This window comes from Catharus ustulatus, chromosome 12 (genome assembly GCF_009819885.2).
Source record: "Catharus ustulatus isolate bCatUst1 chromosome 12, bCatUst1.pri.v2, whole genome shotgun sequence".
In the NCBI taxonomy this organism is placed as follows: Eukaryota; Metazoa; Chordata; class Aves; order Passeriformes; family Turdidae; genus Catharus; species Catharus ustulatus.
In genome coordinates this window covers 18807675-18827449 of record NC_046232.1, presented here as the reverse complement: position 1 = coordinate 18827449, position 19775 = coordinate 18807675, and the positions used below count along the sequence as shown (strand labels likewise).

The 19775-nt window shown below is 48.8% G+C and overlaps 1 protein-coding gene across 1 annotated transcript; it reads left to right on the top strand.

Annotated features, from left to right (window-relative positions):
• The first annotated feature begins 5093 nt into the window (after positions 1-5093).
• Positions 5094-18757, top strand: LOC117002072 (cartilage intermediate layer protein). The gene is made up of 9 exons (XM_033070863.2): positions 5094-5278; positions 6811-6934; positions 7713-7796; positions 8547-8600; positions 10059-10244; positions 11350-11664; positions 11767-11875; positions 12323-12480; positions 13077-18757. Exons 2-9 carry the CDS (start codon positions 6877-6879, stop codon positions 16061-16063), a joined length of 3951 nt encoding a protein of 1316 aa, XP_032926754.1. The 5' UTR covers positions 5094-5278; positions 6811-6876; the 3' UTR covers positions 16064-18757.
• Positions 18758-19775: the final 1018 nt, after the last annotated feature.

Here is a 19775-nt window from a genome sequence, read left to right as displayed (position 1 = left end):
GCTCCTGCTGTTTCTCTGCAGAAGTGCTTATCTCCCACGCTGCCCTCGCAATCTGCTCCCAGCAGTTTTTGTCTCAGATGGGATAAGGTGCTCACACCAGGAGCTGCCAGGCCTTCCTTCAGCAGCTTTTGGCCCCACCAAACCCTCTGGTGTGCTCCCAGCAAACACACATTTACCCTCCAGTGAAAGCTGATCTGGCCACGTATTCCAGGGGGAATCCCAGCAGTGCTGGAATTAGCTCAGCAGACACCGGCTTTTCCAAGCATGTCCTTGGCAGAGTGCACGAGGTCGTGAGATATTTTACATCTCCAGTCGCCCCCATGACCACAGGCACTCCAGGAAGGGGAGGCATTTCCATGCTCTCTTTTGCCAGTGGGGATGCTGGCAAACTCTTTCAGAGCTGAAACCTGGGAGTGGATGAACCCCAAGTACCCCAGCCCAGGCACAGCTGCACACTGCTCAGTGCAAAAATTAACCTGACAAAAATTCCCACATGGTTCAATGAGGAGTGCCCACTACCTTCATGGCTCCATCTCTTCCACCTTTCTGTCCATTCCATGTAGAGGCTCATCTGAACACCAAAAGACACTTTTTAACTCAAAGTTCACTTTCACTGCCATCGCTTTTGCCTCCAGTCTGACTTACACAGCCTACACCTCTTCCAATGTCCTGCCAGTGTGACCCCTGCAAAACAGGAGAAAGACAAGCTGGAAGAACCAAGCCCTCCCCATCACACTCATGGATCAGGCAGGATCTTGCTGATTTTTAGGAAAAACTGACTGATGTTTTGCTGGTGTAAATTACTGCAAATCTACCCTCTTCAACTTGGTTTGCAGCAAGAATATGGAAGAAAAGGCACAAATGGCACCAGGGATGACCATCCCCTGTGTGGGAAGGTGCTCCCTGTGCCAGCACGGGTGCACAGCCTGGAGTGCATCCCAGCCCAAAGTCAATACCTATAAACAGGAGCAATAAATCAAGGATTTCTTCAGGAGCAATTAATTACCCAAAACATGGACTTTGACACAGGATGGTCTTTGTCCATCCAACCCTGACCAGAGCTAAAGCAAACAGCTGGTGGACTGTGGGTTGGAGCTCTGCTCCTGCCCTTCCTTTGCAGTGTAAATGTCCCCATTGAGGTGCTGTCCTGGCTTGGACCTGGCCACATTCCCATCACGCCTGTTCCCATCCTGCCACCACTTTTACATCACTGATCAGAGGTTGTGCAATAGCTCAGGGCCTGCCACATCTGTGGGCAGGATGTTCCTCACACCATGACGTGCCCTGCAAGTGTCCCTGAGCAGTTAATGCTCCAGGGAGAGGCTGGGATATGCATTATTCATGTAGGGCTTGAAAATAATGGCCTTCCCCATCTTGAAGAGAATTTCTAAATGCGTCAGAATTCTTATCTTAATTTTCCCAGCTCTGACAGACAATTAAAAAGGGATTCTCTATTGAGGCACTTCTGGTGCTCTCACAGCAACATGGCTTCTGCCCCTCCAAGCTCTGACTGGTAAGAGAGACAGCAGAAATGGCCATGGCATCTAGGAGGGAAACACCAGTGGGACCCTTCTGCAGTCCAGGATATCCCAGTGACAGTGAATCCCTCCCCAGGGTATGTGGGTCTATATGTGAGCAGCAGGGTGGAAGGTGAAGTCCCTGGGCACTCCAATAGCAAACATGCCCTGCAAAAGCACTAAAAAAAAAGAGCCCTTTTCTTTTACAGATAGAATCATGGAACAGAGGGCACCCTCTTTTACATAACAGGGGTCAGTTGTGTTGTGTTGGGGGCTTACCCCATGGAACAGACCCCATAACCAGCACAGACACTTACTGTCTCCTCACTCCTGGCTCTTTCACCACTGCAGAAAAAGCCTTTCTGAGCTCCAGAGCTAAAATCAGTCTTTCCCTGGATCCTGGCTCCCCTGATGTCCCCACTGTGCATTGCCTTTTGTATCTGTTTCATAAATGATGTTTATGGAGCTGAGCACTACAGAGCCCCAGTAGAAGCTTTAGCTCCCAAGCAAATCATTCCAGAGGGGAAAAAAGTCCACTCACTCCTTTTCTCCCAGTGACAGCCTGTAAATCCTCATCTGCACAATGAAAACAAACTCCAGTAATTCATATTTTTGGCTCTTTTCCAAAGATTTTAGGCAGCTGGAGTGTGATTTTGTGCTGATGAAGCGGTGGAGGAGGGTTTAAGTGAAAAAATATTGTGGTGGCTGCGAGACTTGCTGGTGTTTCAGAGCTCAGAGGGAACCTCAGGGACCTGCCACATCTCCAAGTTCTCTTGCAAACCATGGAAATCGCCACTCCAGCTCCTGGGACAGCAAAACAGGATTTAAAAAACAACATTAGCCACCCCTGGAGCATGGCTGGAGAAGTGCCGGGAGCCAAGTGCTTAATGAAATCCCAGCTCCCAACTCTCCCTTCTAAACCACGCAAACTTCCCCAAAGTGTTTGGGATGGAACAAAGTCATCAATCAGTTATTTTAACTCCCATCTCCGTAAACAGAAGCAAGCCCAGAATCATGCAGCAGGGGAAAATAACCGTCAGCTCCCTTTGGCGGAGTGGAGAGGGCGCAGGGAGGGAGGATGAGGGCAGCTGGCAGGGAATCAGGCATGGCCTTGGCCCCAAAGGGGATTTACAGGCCCCACAGAGCACTTCACAGACCCCACAGTCTGTGAATTCCCCATGCAGCCCTGACCAGCAGCCCCTCCAACCCTGCCATCCTCCTGGCATGGTGCAGTTGGCTTTTGGAGATGGTCACTCAGCCCATGCTGTACCAGAAATGGTGGGAGGCATGAAGAATCAGGATGAGCATTGCTAGCCAGTTTTACCCCAGATTTCTTGTGTTCCCCTGGAAGACAAGAAAAGTTATAGATACAATCACAAAGGAGTGTAAAAGGGAGATGCTGCTGGCACCATCTGCTGTCACGCTCCTCTGACACTGCCCCAGCCTCAGCACTGATCAGAGGGAGCATTAAGCATGGCAGCATTCACATAAATACTTAATGGCTTTGTAATTACACCTCAGTGATGAAACCATGGAAAAAACCCATGAGATTTGGGTAGGCTCCCCAGCATTAATCCAGGAAGGGAATGAGTCCAAGAGGCTGTGGATCTGCTGCTTTCTGATGGGAAGCAGCAGCCTTAGGCAGCTGAAGCTACTGGTGATGGGCAGAAAGACAGGAGCAGATTGGTCTGGGTTGCATCCTTCTCACTGACCACAGGCACCACAGCCCTGCAGACTTCCCCAGGCATGGGGCAGCCCCTGACTTGTCCCCTCCACCCCATGGGCTGGGGATGGTTCACCTCCAAGCAGATGGAAAACATCTCCCAGAGTCGGTGGTGCTCAGCACTGGGAACATCTGGGGCTCTTCTCGTGCTGCTCCCTCCAAAGTCAGCCACATGTCGGAGCTGCAGCAAGGGATGGCTGAGCCAAGAGAGGCTGTGCAAAGGAACTTTTCTAGAGATTTGGGGTTTGCATGAACTCACACATCCCAAACCTGCTCCTGAAGACACACACACGTCTCCAGAGCTCGGCTTGAAGGAGACATGCTAGAGAGAAAACAGCCATGCTGAGGAAGCTGCAAAATTCCCTGCAGAAATGCCTGCACCTGCACTGGGTTAGAGCTATCATCCCATTTCCATAACATAAGGAATAACATTTTATTCTTTTTGAGAACAGCACGTTTCCTTACCCAGCAGAGCCACCCCTTGATGTGGGCCAGGATGTGGGCAAGCAGCTGGTGGGACTGGAGATGTCTTGCCAAGGCAGTGGAGCTGTGCTCAGTGTGGGTCAGCCACGGTGGGAGGTAGGTTCCATCTGGGGAAGAGGAATTCTTTGCTCTCTGCCTCAACACCTTTCCCACATCTTGTCCTCATCATGGAGGGGAAACAGAGATGATCTTCATGTTTATGTCAGAGTTCTGGAGCTTCCAGTTCACTGGGCACTCCTTGCCCACCAGATAAACATTCTGCCATTTTTTGGCACATCTCAGGTGTTTTTTCCTTTTCCCTCGTAAACATAAACAGGAGCTGGTGTAGGTCACAGCTGATTATTTTTTATGTGAATCTTGATCTGTGTTCCTCCTGCACCACTCCCTCTGGCAGCAGAGCTGAAAGGATTAGTAGGAGGCAGCTTGGGACACCACTGGCCCCCACTGGCAGCCCCAATACCAATCCCCTTCTTTTGGGGGTTGCTCCTGATACATAAAGCACATACTTTCACACCACATTCCTGCAGAAACCGTCTGCATAGTCCAGTGGCTCCAGGGCTGCATGCATGGGTGGCAATCACTTGCACCAGGCCACATGCTTTGTCAACACCCAGGAGCCCAGTGTCCATGGACCAGTTGCCACAAATTTCGTGAGAAAAATATGGCTGCAGAGGGGGGAAAAGCCTGGAAGGCTGAAGCCAGACTGGGGGAAGCAGGAAATTCTGGTTAGGGGTCATTGCTAGATCTCCCCATGGCTCGAGATGCAGTCACATTTATTTACAAGGATGGTCCTGCCTCTGCAGCTCTGTGCTACCCTGGGTGTCCAAACCAATCCTACTGGCTTTGTCCCACATCCTCACATCCCCACAGCATCCTCATTTGACCCCTGCCAGAGCCAGCACAGGGGTAGAGGTGGGCAGGCAGTGCAGGGAATGGTGCCCAGCTGAGCCATACCCCACACCTGCAAAACAGGGCAAATCCACTTGCACTGTTGGTTGGGCACCACATTTACCCCAGACCGGGTAAAGCCAAAAAAAGCATCCCCAAAACTCATTGCCTGTTCACTCTATCTCCACCTTCAACACTCAGCAGCATCTATTTCAGATCCAGACCCGGGTGAGCCCCTAACACGGACGGTGCTGTGCTGGGATGCGGTGCCCACACCAGGACGTGGTACCCACATCGTGCCCTGTCCTGCCACCAGCAGCAGCCACCGCGCCGTGGCATCGCCACAAGTTTTTGTTTACCATCATCTTATTAAGGGATTATTCAGGCTGCGGTTTCCTCGCGCGTCCGATCTGTTTGTGCTCGCGGCTGGTGGCTCGCTGCCATCCCCTAAGCTACACGCCGGGCTATATAAGCGACCTCGCCGCCTCGGCGGGAGGCTCGCACTCAGCCCGGCTCCGCTCGGCGCACGGGAGGTTTCGGTAAGCTGCAGCTCTCTCTTCTTCCCAAGGCTGCAAATCCAGCTGACAAACCCTCGTCTCGCCCGCGGATCTCAGCTCGGCTGGCGGCTCCGGGACTCTCCTTAAGTGGGGCTTTTACGGCTTTTTAGGTAAGAGGAAAAAAACCCAACCCAACCCTGCTGTTTTCCCTTCTGTGGCAGATAGTGGTTATAGAATTCTGTTGTGTTAAGGCGGTGTAATTAAGAGCGGTTTTGACTGAAGGCGAGATGGAAATTAATTAATGGGCAGATGACGGCACAGAGGCGGAAAAACATCGGTGGGGATGCAGTTCCCTGCGTCCCGCTCCTCCCTTCCTCGTCCCAGCTGATGGGTTTAGGGAAGGGTTACTGGGACATCTGGAGCGGGGGTTTGGGGGGCTTTGCTCACGTGGGGGTGTTTGATCTCCCGCGGATCTGCCCCGGGCTGGCTCCCACAGCCCCCTGCCAGACAGGGGACACAAAACTTCCCCTGCTGCCAAGATCCGGCCGCTTGAACCCCGCTTTTACAGCATCGCGTGTCTGGGTACAGAGAGGGATGTATCCCAATCCCAAACCCGGTGCTGAACAAGTTGCAGTCAGCTCCAAAAATAGTCGTCAAGTGGGAAACAGGATTAATTTTTTCCTGGTTATTGTCTGGCTGGGAGTTCACGACCCCACCGTAAGCCCACAAAACACCGCTCATGTGTTGCTTGTTATTTTTGCTTGACTGGGATTTGCTGAGCCATAATCAAAGTTTTTCCTAGTCCCACATTCCCCGGTCTCAGAGGAGATGGTTAGTGCCACTTACAAATAACAGAGTATTCTTGCTACTGGCTGCTCTTTGTCAGCCCCATTTTATGGGTAAACTGAGGCACCAGAAGGCTGGGGCAATATTCTCCCCTCCTCCCAGCTCATTAATTTTGCATGCATAAAATATAACACCTGGAATTCCAGCTGGTGTCACTAGGGAGAACACCAGCTCCACAGGTACATTCAGAAATTAAATACCCAAATGCTTGATGCTCTAGGGCAAAGGGACTCACTGAAAACAAAATCTGAAATGCCAGAGCTGGTGAAGAGTGACACAAAGCCTCAGTCCCACATCTCTGCCTGCAGGAAAAGGAAAATATTGAGCTTCTTGCTACATTTGCAGGAAAGATTTGGCTTGTGCATAGGATTTTCTGCTTTCAGATGTGCTCAGGAGCCTTTACTCTCCCCACACTCTGGGATGTAGTGGGATAAGATGCTGACCTCACACTATACCCAGTTTGCAGGCAGCAGGAGGGAGGCATGGGGCTGTCCCTGCTCCTGTGGGTAGCAGAGCTGGGTGCCAGGGGGCCTGCAGAGCTGCGTGGGCTGTGAGAGATCCCTGCAGAAGCATTTAAGCTGCTCCTAGGCATGTTAAGGAGATGCTGTTACAAAGCTGTGCTCTGTAGAATAGATTTGGGCTCAGATGTGATGATGAGAAGCAGGGGGGATGCAAGCACAGATGTGGAGCCCCTTCTGCTCCTCACTGGGGGAGTAAATGAAGAGCTGCTGGGGGTGGGTGAGCAGGGGGTGTAAGTGTCCCTGTGGCATGTTTTGGGGTGGTTCAGCCTGGGAGAAGCTCCCTGAAAGCAGCAGGACCTGGGTGAGTTTTGACACGGTCGGGCTTGTCCCTGCAGGACTGGGGAAGGCGTGGGACGGCTGTGGAAACTCCAGGAAACTCCTGGTCCCTTCTGGAGACACCGATGGTCACCATGAAAGGCTGGATCCTCCTCCTCCTCTTGGGAGCCACATGTGTTTTAGGTGAAGGTTAAATGTTTCCATTCTGGTCACCGCGCTGTCCCCTGCCCACGCCAGCGCAGGCCCGTCTGTCGGCAGCCGCTGAGCCAGCAGACACAGCCTGACATGGTGCTGGGTCTGGGTCACTGCGGCATTTGCCCGGCCAGACAACTTCCACACAAGGACTGGCTCCCATCCAGCCCCCAGAGCTTGAGTAAAGCCTGTCTGCGAGTCAGTGAGCCTCTGGTTGACCAGGGATGAGCTCCCCAGCCCACTGGCCATGCTGGGACCGTCCCTGCCTGCTGTCCCTGACACCCCACAGTGTCCAGTCTGCACCCATAGGGGAGTGCTGGGGCTCAGCTGCCCAGTTTGTATGGGACCAGTCCCAGCAAGCACCCAGGAACCAGCCACGGCCATCAGCTCCCCTCGGGCACACAAGTTCAGAAACTGGTTCCTGTCCCATAGAAACAACCAACATTATCCACCTTGGATTCATTTCTCCTTGTCCATGGAGAGGCAGAATATATTTTGTCTCTCCAGCTATAAAAAGGTGAATCAATCTGAGCTACTCCAACACAGAAGTACAAAAAAAAAAAGTTTTTGTTGGGTGCTAAGGGAAATAGAAAATTTGTGTCATACCTGAGCTGCAGTGATGCTATGGGATGTCTCAATTTCGCCCTTCTCTTGGCATCATCCTACAGGAGCTCTAACCAGCCACAGTCCAATGGGAAAGCTGTAATATTAAGCCTAAGGATGCCCAATTCCTTGAATCTAATTTAGTCTTTCATTTATTGCCCCTTAGGACAAAGGATTCTGAAACCAGCCCTCACCAGGGTCCAGATAGGACAGAGAACCTTCAGCCCGCTGGTAATGCTCAGCTTGGAGAGTAAGTTAATTCCCACCTTGGGTGGATTTTCCTTGCTGGACAATTTTCACAACAATTTACAACTAACCAATATTGTTTGAGTAGAAGAGGACATTTAGGGTTAGAATCATTCTATGATTCTATGATTTAGGCAATGGAATAAATGTTAATCATCCATGACCTCCTGTAGGGTTTTGGCTATCACTGACACACGCTGTTGGCTCCCATCCTGGAAATGGGAAGGTCAACTTGTGACCACAGCCCCAGCTCCTGCGGGAGGCATGCACAGGCTGGGAGGGTGAGAAGAGCCCAGGGATGGGCCAGCACATGTTCTGACCTGCCTTTAGCCTGCCCCAGCCTGTCCCCACACCCTGGGTGGTTTGTGACACCATTCCTTTAAAATCAAAGCCTGTGGGGGGTTAATTACCTGCGGACCCCACTCTGCTCATTAATCCCTGGGAGATACCCCACCTCTCATCTTTACTGTCCAGGACTCAGAATTTAAATTCCAGCAGGCACTGAAAGGGCTGGCCATGCTGAAGGATTTGGGGATTTTCCCAGCCTTTTGCCCAGCTCCCAGCAGCTCTCTTAGCCAAGAATCAAAGCACCAAACCATGGACACTAAGAGGTCCCCTCCACTTGCCAAGATGTATTTTTTTTGAAAACTACCAGTAAAATAGTTTTCCCCTCCAAGTGGATGGCACAAGGCAGTGATGCTGGGGCTGGCTCCCTGGCTGGAAAACCCTGGCTGAATCACCCCTCTGCCCACAGGTACCAGGAGCAGCTCTCGCCGCGGAGACCCAACCTTCACCTACGTCAGACGCAGTATGTCCCTGCTGGCCAGTGCCACAGGCCAGCCCTGTCCCTTCCCATGTCCCCACCAATGCTCAACCCTCAGCTTCTCCCTCATCCTCCACTTTCTGCTTTTTCTGCTGTCAAAACACTACCCAGAGTCATAATGCCATTTTCCTCCACAGGATTTCCTCCTCATTTCATATCATCACCAGCTCTGCAGATTAAAGCAGCTGATCCCAAACAAGCTTAGCATCTTGCTGAGATCCCACTTTAATCTGTTGCACATTCAGTTTTTGCTTGGGGCAAGCACAAACAAGCATTTATCCACAGGATGTGACCTCGTCCCCAAGCCCACCTCCTCCTGCGTGCCTCAAATTGCTAATTAATAAGTCATGGATCCCACTACTTGGGATGCTGAACTAGAGACGCTGACTGGCCAACAGATTAAAACCTTGCCCATCTAAGCCAAGGGCTCACTCCAAGCCAGAGATGACACTCCCATATCTGCTCTCAGAGGGTCTTTTCCACCCACCTGCTTTTATAAGCCAGGATTGTTTTCAGCCACCCCTTCACAATTTGAACAGTCCAGCCCTGTGACTGTCTGCCTTTCTAGGAAACAAATCAACTTGCTCTATTACAAACTGGATGGAAGAATAGGTATGGGAGATGACATAGCACACATCTCCAGGAAACTTCATTTTTAGAAACTTTAGTCACTAGTGCATCCTCATAAACATTATTAGAATATGTCATTTTTTAAAAAGCCCAAACCACAGACTTGGAGTGGATCTCATCCATTCAAAGTAGCTTAAATTAATAACATCTCATAGCCACATTAAAGAAATTCCTTTAAAAATATAACCTCATATTAAACTCTCAATGTGTTTTGCAAATTTTCTCTGTTTTACCAATCAGCTGGCTCCTGACATGCTCAGCCTGCTCAGTAGCATCTTAAGCTTCTGGTTTGCACTCAGTAAACGTGGTGCTCACAATAGGACACACGCTCCCCCTATAGAAAACATATGTTGAAAATTGGTTAAAAACATTCAACTTGATCACAGCAACAATTTTACCCTTTTTTGTAACTATTTAATCCTTTCACCATTTTTAAAAACTATTTAACCACATTTGAAACAGACAAGTGTTGCCCCTGAAACAACATTTAAATGAGAATGTGTGTTTGATTTCTTTAAGCCAAAGTTATTCAACACTAAGCATGAGCTGCCTGCACTTTGTTCCCCTTGGGTTTATCTTAATCATCCTGAATTTGGTAGCCTGTGGGGAATTAAGTAGGAAGCCTTCAGACGCCTTCTCATGCTTTAATTCCCAGCTCCCTGAACATGCTTTGAGTTTGTTTAATCCATGTGGTGCATAATACCCAAATGTATAGTCTGAGCTCTATAGAAGCTGCTAAAATCAAACAGCCCATTTTTGGGCAGCTGTATGTATAATGTGCATCTCAGTAACACACCACTGATGTAATTCAAGGTCCACTGGTGCAAGATTCAAAAAGGTTTTTGTCTCCATGGTCGAAATGGAGCGAGTGCTCAGCAGAGTGTGGCCAAACCGGGGTGCAGAAGCGTACCAGATCCTGCCTGGCTGAGCGCCGCTGGGGCGTGCACTGCAATGAAGCAACTGAGGAAGGGCGGCTCTGCATTGGACATGTTTGCTCAGGTGCTCCTATAAACTCATTTATGGGCAGGGGAGGATGTCCTGGTCTCACCACTGCACAGGTGTTGTACTCCTTTTGCTGTCAGTTTACCATCTTTCTCTCCTTTGACAGAATTTAGTGATTCCTGAGCAGGGGTAGAGAGTACCAAGAGCAGAGCAGGGCGAGTTTACAGCCAAAGAGAAAAATAACAGGGACTCACAATATCTTGGGGATATAGAAAAATACCTCATTAATCTTATAACAGCAACTCTCAAGGTGGAGTCAGTGACTCCAGACAGCTGACTCCATGCATCCTCCAGTAAAGAGATGATTTGGGAATATCAAACTGCCATAGCCCCTGCTGAAGGGGCTTGTAACTAATTATATTATTCTTATAATCTCTTTTAAACTAAATAATTCTGAAAAAAATCTGAAAAAATGTTTTGTGTAGAAAAGTTGTTTCAGGTTTTTTCTGATTTCTTACATTTATTTCCATCTTTGAAATATCAGATAGCATCAGTACAGGGATGCTCTGTGATTGTAAAAGGAATGATCTGAGCCTTGGGAAAAGACAGATAATTATTTAGAATTAATCACTATAGGTAAATGAGAACAGAAGAGTATTTGTGAGACCAAATGTTAAACCCATTGGGTAATGCTCACTTGGCAATTACCCCACATCCTGGCAAAGCCAGGATACCACTGAATAAGGGGAGACACCTTTTGGGATAGACCAAAATCACAACTCCTGGGTATGCACTGGTAATAGAAACCTAGAAAGTTTATGACATTGAATTTGTAATTTTGCCAAGGTTGAGCTAAGAGCTCACATGCTGATCTGGATTCAAATTTCCCTGAAATCCAGCCCTTTGGGGAAGGTAAATAACAGTTCCTAGCTGTAATTATATCCACGTGGCTGCTTTCTACTAATTGTCAGGTTCAAAATGACATTGTCCCTGCCTTTCTAATGCACAGCTGTGGATAATCAGGAAAAATATGTTTTGGATACAATTTACTCCTTATGCAGTATTTGCCTTATTGCATCTAAATTAAAAGCAGACGCGAGAACGTGCTGGGAGTGTTGTGGGGACTTGGGGCTGTTTTTTGACCTGTCTGCTTCTCCTCCAGCCTGCAACATCACCTGCCCCATGGGCCATGTCAATGCTGACTGTGACACCTGCATGTGTGAGGATGCCACCCTGCATGGGAAGGTGTCTCTCGAGGATGGGTCACCTGCTGCCGATGCCCGGGTCTACCTGCAAACCAAGAAACTCAAGCTGTTGACAGTGGCTGATAACAGAGGCATGTTTAGGATCCCAGGGGTTTGTCCTGATGGGAAAAACACCCTTAAAATAAAGAAAGCCAAATATGCAACAGCGACTGTCACCGTGCCTGAGAGCAACCGGAGAAACCTGGCAATCCAAGTGCAGCTGCACCGATCAGGTAGCCCCAAAGAGGGGGGAGGCAGGAAGCTTCATGCAGCAGCAGAAATAAACTGTCTTATGAGAGGAGGAGTAATGAGATGGCCTTTTCCCTCTCCTGCAGGCAAACCCTACGTTTTCAGGAGCCCTGAGGACAAAGCCAGGAGAGAGGGACAGAGCGTGTCACTGTGCTGCGATGCCCGAGGGAGCCCAGCTCCCGACCGCTACCTCTGGTAAGGAGCTAGAATTTGATCTGCCACAAGTCTTAGCTGTCCCATGGATGCCACTTTTATCTCCTTACCATCTCCAAAAATGGAGGGGTTTAGCTATAAAACAATTAAATGTGCTGAGAACTGATGGCTGCAAGTGATGGCTTCCTCAAGATGGCACAGCAGTGTCATCTGTTGAGGGATTCACTGAAAAACACACAAAGAGGGAGTTTAGAAACCTTATCAGACACAACTGGCAGCTCTGCCTGCCTGCCAGCTGTCCAGCAGCCACATCACAGTACTGCCAGGAGCAGGGGAAAAATTTTTAGGTGATGCCACCTAGCCAAACTAAAACCTCAGGGAAACTGAGGCAGGAAATCTGGCAAAATCCACATAGTAGGATGCAGGATTAGGCCATTGCTGTGCTCCAGCCAGATGCTCAGTCTCTGTCCCCTTAACTGTTCCTGGCAGGTACCACAATGGCTCACTGCTGGATCCCTCCTTGTACAAATATAAAAACAACCTGATTCTGAAGAACCTGAAGAGAGAACAGTCAGGAGAGTATTTCTGCAAGGCCAGCAGTGCCGGAGGGTCAGCAAAGTCCCAAGTTGCCAAGCTGGCTGTCATAGGTAAGAGAAAATGTGCATGATGTTCTCCAAGCAGCTGGGGAGGTGTTGGTGTGCAGGAACCAGAAACTGTGATACATCTGGTAAAGGAAAATCACAGGAAAAATACTTGGGGTTTATATCATTCATCTGTTTGCAGATAAGCTTGAGTGAGCTGGTTATGAACCAGATGCTCCCTACAAACCAGAGCTCTGGATTGCACATGGCCTATCAACCTCAACCTGCTGCTGTTAGATTTCTCCCTGTACTTGCTGCCTGACATGAAAATATTTCTGCTTGTTTAGGGTTGTTTTTAAAGCCTTGGGGCATATTCTAGTCTTCCCATAGTCAAAAAGCCAGGCAGCAGCAGAGCATCTAGCTAAGGGTGGGCTGGATGATCACAGAGCACTAGCAGGAGCAGGAACTATCCTGCAAACTGCTCTTCATCAGGGTCTTAAAGCTAAAGCTGAGCTATTTGCTGAAATTAGTTAATCAGCTCAACAAAATCCTGCAAAAATCTCACTGTTTTTAGAAGCAACCTTTAGTTCTGAGGTTTCAGACAACATAGCAATGACTGTACAATTATTTCATGCTGCTCATTAAGAAATCCTATTCAACAGGAAGACAAGAGGCAGCCTGTGACTCCCAACCCCAAAGCCACCTCATCCGACTTCCTCATGATTGCTTCCAAAAAGCAACAAACTCCTTCTATTACGACGTGGGCAAGTGCCCAGCAAAGACCTGTGTGGGGAAACTGGATAAGGGACTTCGGTGTAAGGACAATGTCTCCTACTGCTGTGGGGTATCCAGGATGGAAACCAGGGACATCTCCTGCGATGGCTACACGCTCCCCACTAAAGTCATCGTTGAATGTGGTTGCAAAATATGCACCGAGACCAAAATAATGGTTCGAGGCAGAGCCACAGCAGCAGATAATGGGGAGCCACTGAGGTTTGGCCACATCTACATGGGGAACAAGAGAGTGAGTATGACTGGCTACAAGGGAACCTTCTCCATCCACGTCCCAGCAGATATGGAGAGACTGGTTCTAACTTTCGTGGACCGGCTGCAGAAGTTTGTGAACACAACAAAAGTTCTGCCCTTCAAGGAAAATGGAGGTGCTGTATTTCATGAGATCAAGCTACTAAGAAAGAAAGCCCCTGTTACACTGGAATCCACCGAAACCAACGTGATTTCTTTGGGGGAAATGGAAGAAGATGATCCAATTGCTGAATTAGAAATTCCTCCCAATGCATTTTATAGGAAAAATGGAGAGGTCTACAATGGCAAAGTGAAAGCCAGTGTGACATTCCTGGACCCAAGAAACATCTCCACAGCCCCTGTGACACAAAGTGACCTGAACTTTGTAGATGAGGAAGGAGACGTATTTCCGCTCCGCACGTACGGAATGTTTTCTGTGGACTTCACAGATGAACAGGGCACCGAGTCCCTCAATGCAGAAGAGGTGAAGGTTCATTTGGATGCTGCTCAGGTCAAGATGCCAGAGCATGTGCAAGAGATGAAGCTTTGGTCCCTGAACCCAGAGACGGGGTTATGGGAGGAAGAAGGGGACTTCAACATTGAGAAAAGCACACGGCGCAAAAGGGAGGAGAGAACGTTTTTGGTTGGGAACATGGAGATCAAAGAGAGGCGTCTTTTTAACCTGGATGTCCCCGAGAGCAGACGGTGCTACGTCAAAATCCGAGCCTACAGAAGCGAGAGATTTCTGCCAAGTGAGCAGATCCAAGGGGTTGTGATTTCTATCATAAACATGGAGCCAGAGCCAGGGTTCTCCTCCAACCCCAGAGCATGGGGCCGTTTCGACAGCGTAGTCACTGGTCCCAACGGCGCCTGTGTGCCCGCCTTCTGCGATGAGCAAAACCCTGAAGCCTATGGAGCTTATATCTTGGCAAGTATGGGGGGTGAAGAGCTCGAAGCTGTGCCCTCTGCTCCCAAACTGAACCCTGTTGCTATTGGGGTCCCACAGCCATACCTCAACAAGCTCAACTACAGGAGGACAGATCATGAGGACTCCAACATCAAGAAAACAGCATTCAGCATTAACATGGCCAAACCAAGCCCTAATTCCCCAGAAGAGAACAACGGCCCTATTTATGCCTACGAAAACCTCAGTGAATGCGAGGAAGCTCCACACAGTGCTGCTCACTTCAGGTTTTACAGGATAGAAGGAGACCGGTACGACTACAACACTGTTCCCTTCAGTGAAGATGATCTCATGAGCTGGACTGACGACTACCTGGCGTGGTGGCCCAAGCCCATGGAATTTAGAGCCTGCTACATTAAAGTAAAAATAAATGGACCCCAGGAAGTGAATGTAAGATCTCGTAACATGGGTGGGACACACCCACGCACCATTGGCAAGCTCTACGGCATCAGGGACGTGCGCAGCATCCGTGACCCGCAGCAGCGGGACGTGTCGGCAGCCTGCCTGGAGTTCAAGTGCAGCGGAATGCTCTTCGACCAGGACCGCGTGGACCGCACGCTCGTCAAAGTGATCCCACAAGGCAACTGCCGTCGAGTGAGCGTCAACAGCATGCTCCATGAGTACCTGGTGAACCACCTCCCCATGGCCACCAACAACGACACCAGTGAGTACACAATGCTGGCACCTCTTGACCCGCTGGGACACAACTATGGCATCTACACAGTCACTGATCAAGACCCAAGGATTGCCAAGGAAATTGCCCTGGGCAGGTGTTTCGATGGCACATCTGATGGCACGTCCAGAACCATGAAGAGTGATGTCGGCGTCGGGTTGACTTTCACCTGTTCAGAGAGGAGTCCGAGAGAGCAAAGCATCTTCCAGTCTCAGAGGAACTTGGGCCAGCAGTCTCCGAGGGATCCGGGCCAGCAATCTCCAAGGGACTCAAGTCAGCAGCCTGTGGGAGACTTGGGTCGGCAGCCTCCGAGAGACTTGGGTCGGCAGCCTCCGAGAGACTTGGGTCGGCAGCCTCTGAGAGACTTGGGCCGGCAGCCTGTGAGAGATTTGGGTGAGCAGCCTGTGAGAGACTTGGGTCAGCAGCCTGTGAGAGACTTGGGCCGGCAGCCTCCGAGAGATTTGGGTGAGCAGCCTGTGAGAGACTTGGGTCGGCAGCCTCCGAGAGACTTGGGTCGGCAGCCTCCGAGAGACTTGGGTCGGCAGCCTCTGACAGACTTGGGTCGGCAGCCTGTGAGAGACTTGGGTCGGCAGCCTCTGAGAGACTTGGGTCAGCAGCCTCTGACGGACTTGGGTCGGCAGCCTGTGAGAGACTTGGGTCGGCAGCCTCCGAGAGACTTGGGTCGGCAGCCTGTGAGAGACTTGGGTCGGCAGCCTCTGAGAGACTTGGGTCAGCAGCCTCTGACGGACTTGGGTCGGCAGCCTGTGAGAGACTTGGGTCGGCAGCCTCCGAGAGACTTGGGTCGGCAGCCTGTGACAGACTTGGGCCAGCAGCCTCTGACAGACTTGGGTCAGCAGCCTCTGACAGACTTGGGCCAGCAGTCCATCCTGGTTCTGCCAGGGGAGAGCCCCGCGTACCGGAAGCTGCCAGCAAGCCGCCAAAACAACCAAGCCAGGATCCCGATGAGAGATCAACGTCCCACCTACTAGAGCTGTATAGGAGCATTGGTAAAGTCACTCATGCTCAATTAAATATAATTTGAAAGTAACATCAACCTGCTAAATAATGTAAAAAGCTGGTAGGAGTCATTATTTATGAAGTGCCTTTTTTTTTTTCCCCACCAGAAAGGAAAGACGTAAGGTGAGAACTTGGGGCCAGCAGAGGTAGTGAGTTTGTGTCTTATTAAATGCATCCATAAAAATCTTCTTTCTGCCTGACATTAAACAGCTTCACGTGATAGCCTAAAGGGAAGACTAAACATATGATTCAATTAAGTCATGTACATAAAACATTCTTCTGTTCTGCATCTGCAGACTTTGCCAGCCCAAGTACCTGTACAGTAGTTGGTAACAGGAAAAGGAATAAACTGATTTCCTCATACTGAATTCAACTGCAAGGTTTCGTACTTGAAATGTAAGTATTTTATTTATTGCTAGCTTGTTTTAGAATGACTGTATTCAAGCTAAACTACTGGCAGCTGCATTTCTAAGAACTCACATGCTCAATAGAACAGAGAAGCCATGTGGATTTGTACGCTCCATGTGGATACAGCTAGAGTTTTCTCTTGCTTCTTGCCTTATCTGTCAAGAGAATCCACGCTCTATGATAGCGTAGGTTAATAAAAGAAGTAATTTCATAACTTCAACAACGTGTCACTTTTGTGTGTGAAATGACCAAGTAAATAGACCACATGTAGAGCTGAGCAAAGGACAACCAGCAGGATTTCATCTTTCTGTTCGCAAACAGGTCACAACTTTATCAGTGTGAGACTGATCCTGGATATGGGTAAGGGGTTTTGTGGGTGCCTGGTTCTCCTGTAGCTCCAGAGTTTGGCCATGGCATGCTGCAGTCAGGGAATTTCTCCCCAGCTTGACATATAGGGAGTCAGCAATGGTTCTGGGAGAATCAAAGCAGCAGGTCTGGGCAGGGATGAATTAAGCAGTGGCACAAGCTGGAGAGAAAAGAAGGCTGGGAATTCATACTTTAAGGATGGCAAGAAACCAGACAATACAGAGCAGTGCTGGGTGGAGTTAGGGAGAAGCCAGGCTTCCCTCCACACCCAGCAGCAGTGAGCATAAGGAGCTGGCAAGAAGTGCTCTTAGCTGAAGGTACAGCTGGCCACAGAAGGGGTCAGCGATCCCTCTCCAAGTGACCTATTAAATTGTCCCTTTCAACCCCCCCATCCTTCCTGGAGTGAAATCAAGGCCCTCACAGCACAGAAGACACCTTCTGTTTACAGGTAAACACTGGCAATAAATTTTTGGGGTGCAGACAAGCCAGCAAGTCTTTGACACAAAAATTCCCACTAAGAGAGATCATTAAAAGATGGACAATGCTATTGGATGTAAACTGGAACTCAAACACATACTCCAACATGGATTTCCCTCTCCTACCCAGTCCTCTCCTACAGATATGAAGCCAGTTCTAGGCATATGCTGCCATACCCACTGCCATAGAGTATAGGAAATAGAGAATCTTTCAATAGTGTTTAGCAAGCTTCAGAACAGGTTCTCAAGTCTGACGCAGGGCAGGCTGAATTATGCTTTAACAGGTAAAAAAACCCCTTAATAATCCACCTTTTAATGCAAATTGACAGTTATCAAAGAAAAGTAGGAAAGGAAGAACTGTGGAATACTCTGGCACATCCTCTTCATACCAATGAATTTAGACTCTGTGTATTTTCTTTTGTGTCTAGTCTGCTGCAAGGGCTTGGCAGGAGCCGGAGCCAAAGTGGCCAGTGGGGAGCATTAGCTTGGACCTTCCCACAGAGCTCTTGGCTTGTGCAGAGAAATGTCTCTTCCCTCTGCTCCCCTCCTCCTCTGCAGACAGACAGCCAAATCCCAAACTTAGTTTCATCACTCTGAGAGTGAAGTAACACAAATTACTTCTACAGACTAATCCAGGAGATAAATGGAAGAAAGCAGGCTCAGGATCTGATCCCTGTGCTGCATGTGGGCTTGCCAGTCAAACAAAGCAGACTACAGGGCTCTTCCTTCTGGGGAGAAATGTGTGTTTAACAGTACTGAAATGGTCACAGCTCTACAGCCTGGAACAGCCAGAAGCTCTCCAAGTTTCCCCAAGCTGTCCCCCTCTGCAGCTTAGCGCTGACTTGGAGGAACAAACTAATCTGTGCACTCACTGAGTCCCTGAGCTCTCCCAGGAGGCTGCTGGCAGACTGTGCTGGACACAGAGAAAGACAGAGGTTTCAAACACGGGTGCTTAAGCACTACCAACAGAAAACAACCTTGACATAACCACCACTCAGTCTAACACTTCACCATTACTGATGAGCCACCATCCCACTCACATAAATTTTATGCTACAGTTCAATGTCAGTTCTGACTCCTCCAGCTTGTGTTTATGTCAGTGTTTATGTCAGTGTATGGCAGTGTCCATTCTGCAGCCTGAAACCTAACCCACACTCCCACATAGCAGAGAGCATCAGCTGGAGGAATGCAAGAAGGCTGGGACTCAGCTCCTCCCTTGGCCTTAGCCTTTGGACCACCAACCTTGAGAACAGACTGAAGGAGACCTGGCTCCCAAACATCAGCAGGTTTGTGGCTAATGGCAAAGCATCTCCCACTAAGGTCACTTAGTTTCCCACAGATAAATCCAGTGACCTATCCCTCCTACTTTTAAAGAAGCTATCAGGATGCTAGCAGATAGGATAAATAAAAGGAGAGATATTCTTGTCTGCCCTCAACCAGCAAATTATTGGGCAATTTTGCAAACAACTTTATAAAAAGGTTCAAGTACTTCTCTGATTAGTCACTTATACTTTTTGTTTATTTGCAATGCATTCAGAAAACAGGAATAAAGATGTTTCCTAGGAAGCAGGGGGAGTAGTAAGGTTGCGGAACATGAAACAGATGCATCTAATTGTGAGTCACCAGCACCCTAGGAAATATCACTCCCTCTACTAACATTTATTTGAAATCCATGATGAAATCATCCTTATCCAACACCAGAGCCCTTCTGGTGCCCAAATATTTTGCAGTTTTGCCAATAATTTGGTCCCAGCTATATTAAATTAACGTCCACAGTGGACGTTGGGTCTGTGAATACCTCTGTTGCTTTCCCTCTCTCCTCTGAGAGGAGGACAGCTGCTTTATTTTCCTAAGATCCCATTCCAATGGCTAGGATAGCAGTACTCAACCTCACCAGTGGTACTGGGAATCAAATCACCGTGTCTGTGTTCCACAGTCAACCCTGACATGCTATTCCACACCTCATCAGTGAATGCCCCATTTTTGTTTAGTCTGTTCTGCAAAAATAATCAGATTTTCATTACTTACTGAGTTAAATCCCTGCAGAGCCAGGTGAAAGCAAAGTTTCCAAAGAGACATTTTGGCTAACAGCTGCCTGGGGAACACCAATTCCATTTAGAACTTCTCTGCCATGCCAAAAACAGCATGCCAAAGACTTTCTCCATTAAAAAATAAATTAATCTTACCTTCCTTTGCTCCATAAAATAACTTGGGTAAAGTTGTGCATATTCAGAGCTAGGACATTAACTATTGAACAACACAGAACAGTCTAATCTTTTATAACCTCTCACACAGAAAGCAGAAGAAGCCTTAAAGCACAGATCAAAAGATTAAGTTACAAGTACATGGGATCCTGGCTGCAATATGGTTTAGACATTATTCACTATTAAACAACTAACTGAAGGTGTTCTGTACCAGATTTTCACCATCTTCT

What these genes read in the sequence shown, in the direction of transcription:
- LOC117002072 (XM_033070863.2), top strand. Translation starts at nt 6,877, where the DNA reads ATGGTCACCATGAAAGGCTGGATCCTCCTCCTCCTCTTGGGAGCCACA. An exon ending in CATTGGACATGTTTGCTCAG is followed by an intron (nt 10,245 to 11,349) that starts GTGCTCCTATAA and finishes CTTCTCCTCCAG; the next exon opens with CCTGCAACATCACCTGCCCC. An exon ending in AGTGCAGCTGCACCGATCAG is followed by an intron (nt 11,665 to 11,766) that starts GTAGCCCCAAAG and finishes CCTCTCCTGCAG; the next exon opens with GCAAACCCTACGTTTTCAGG.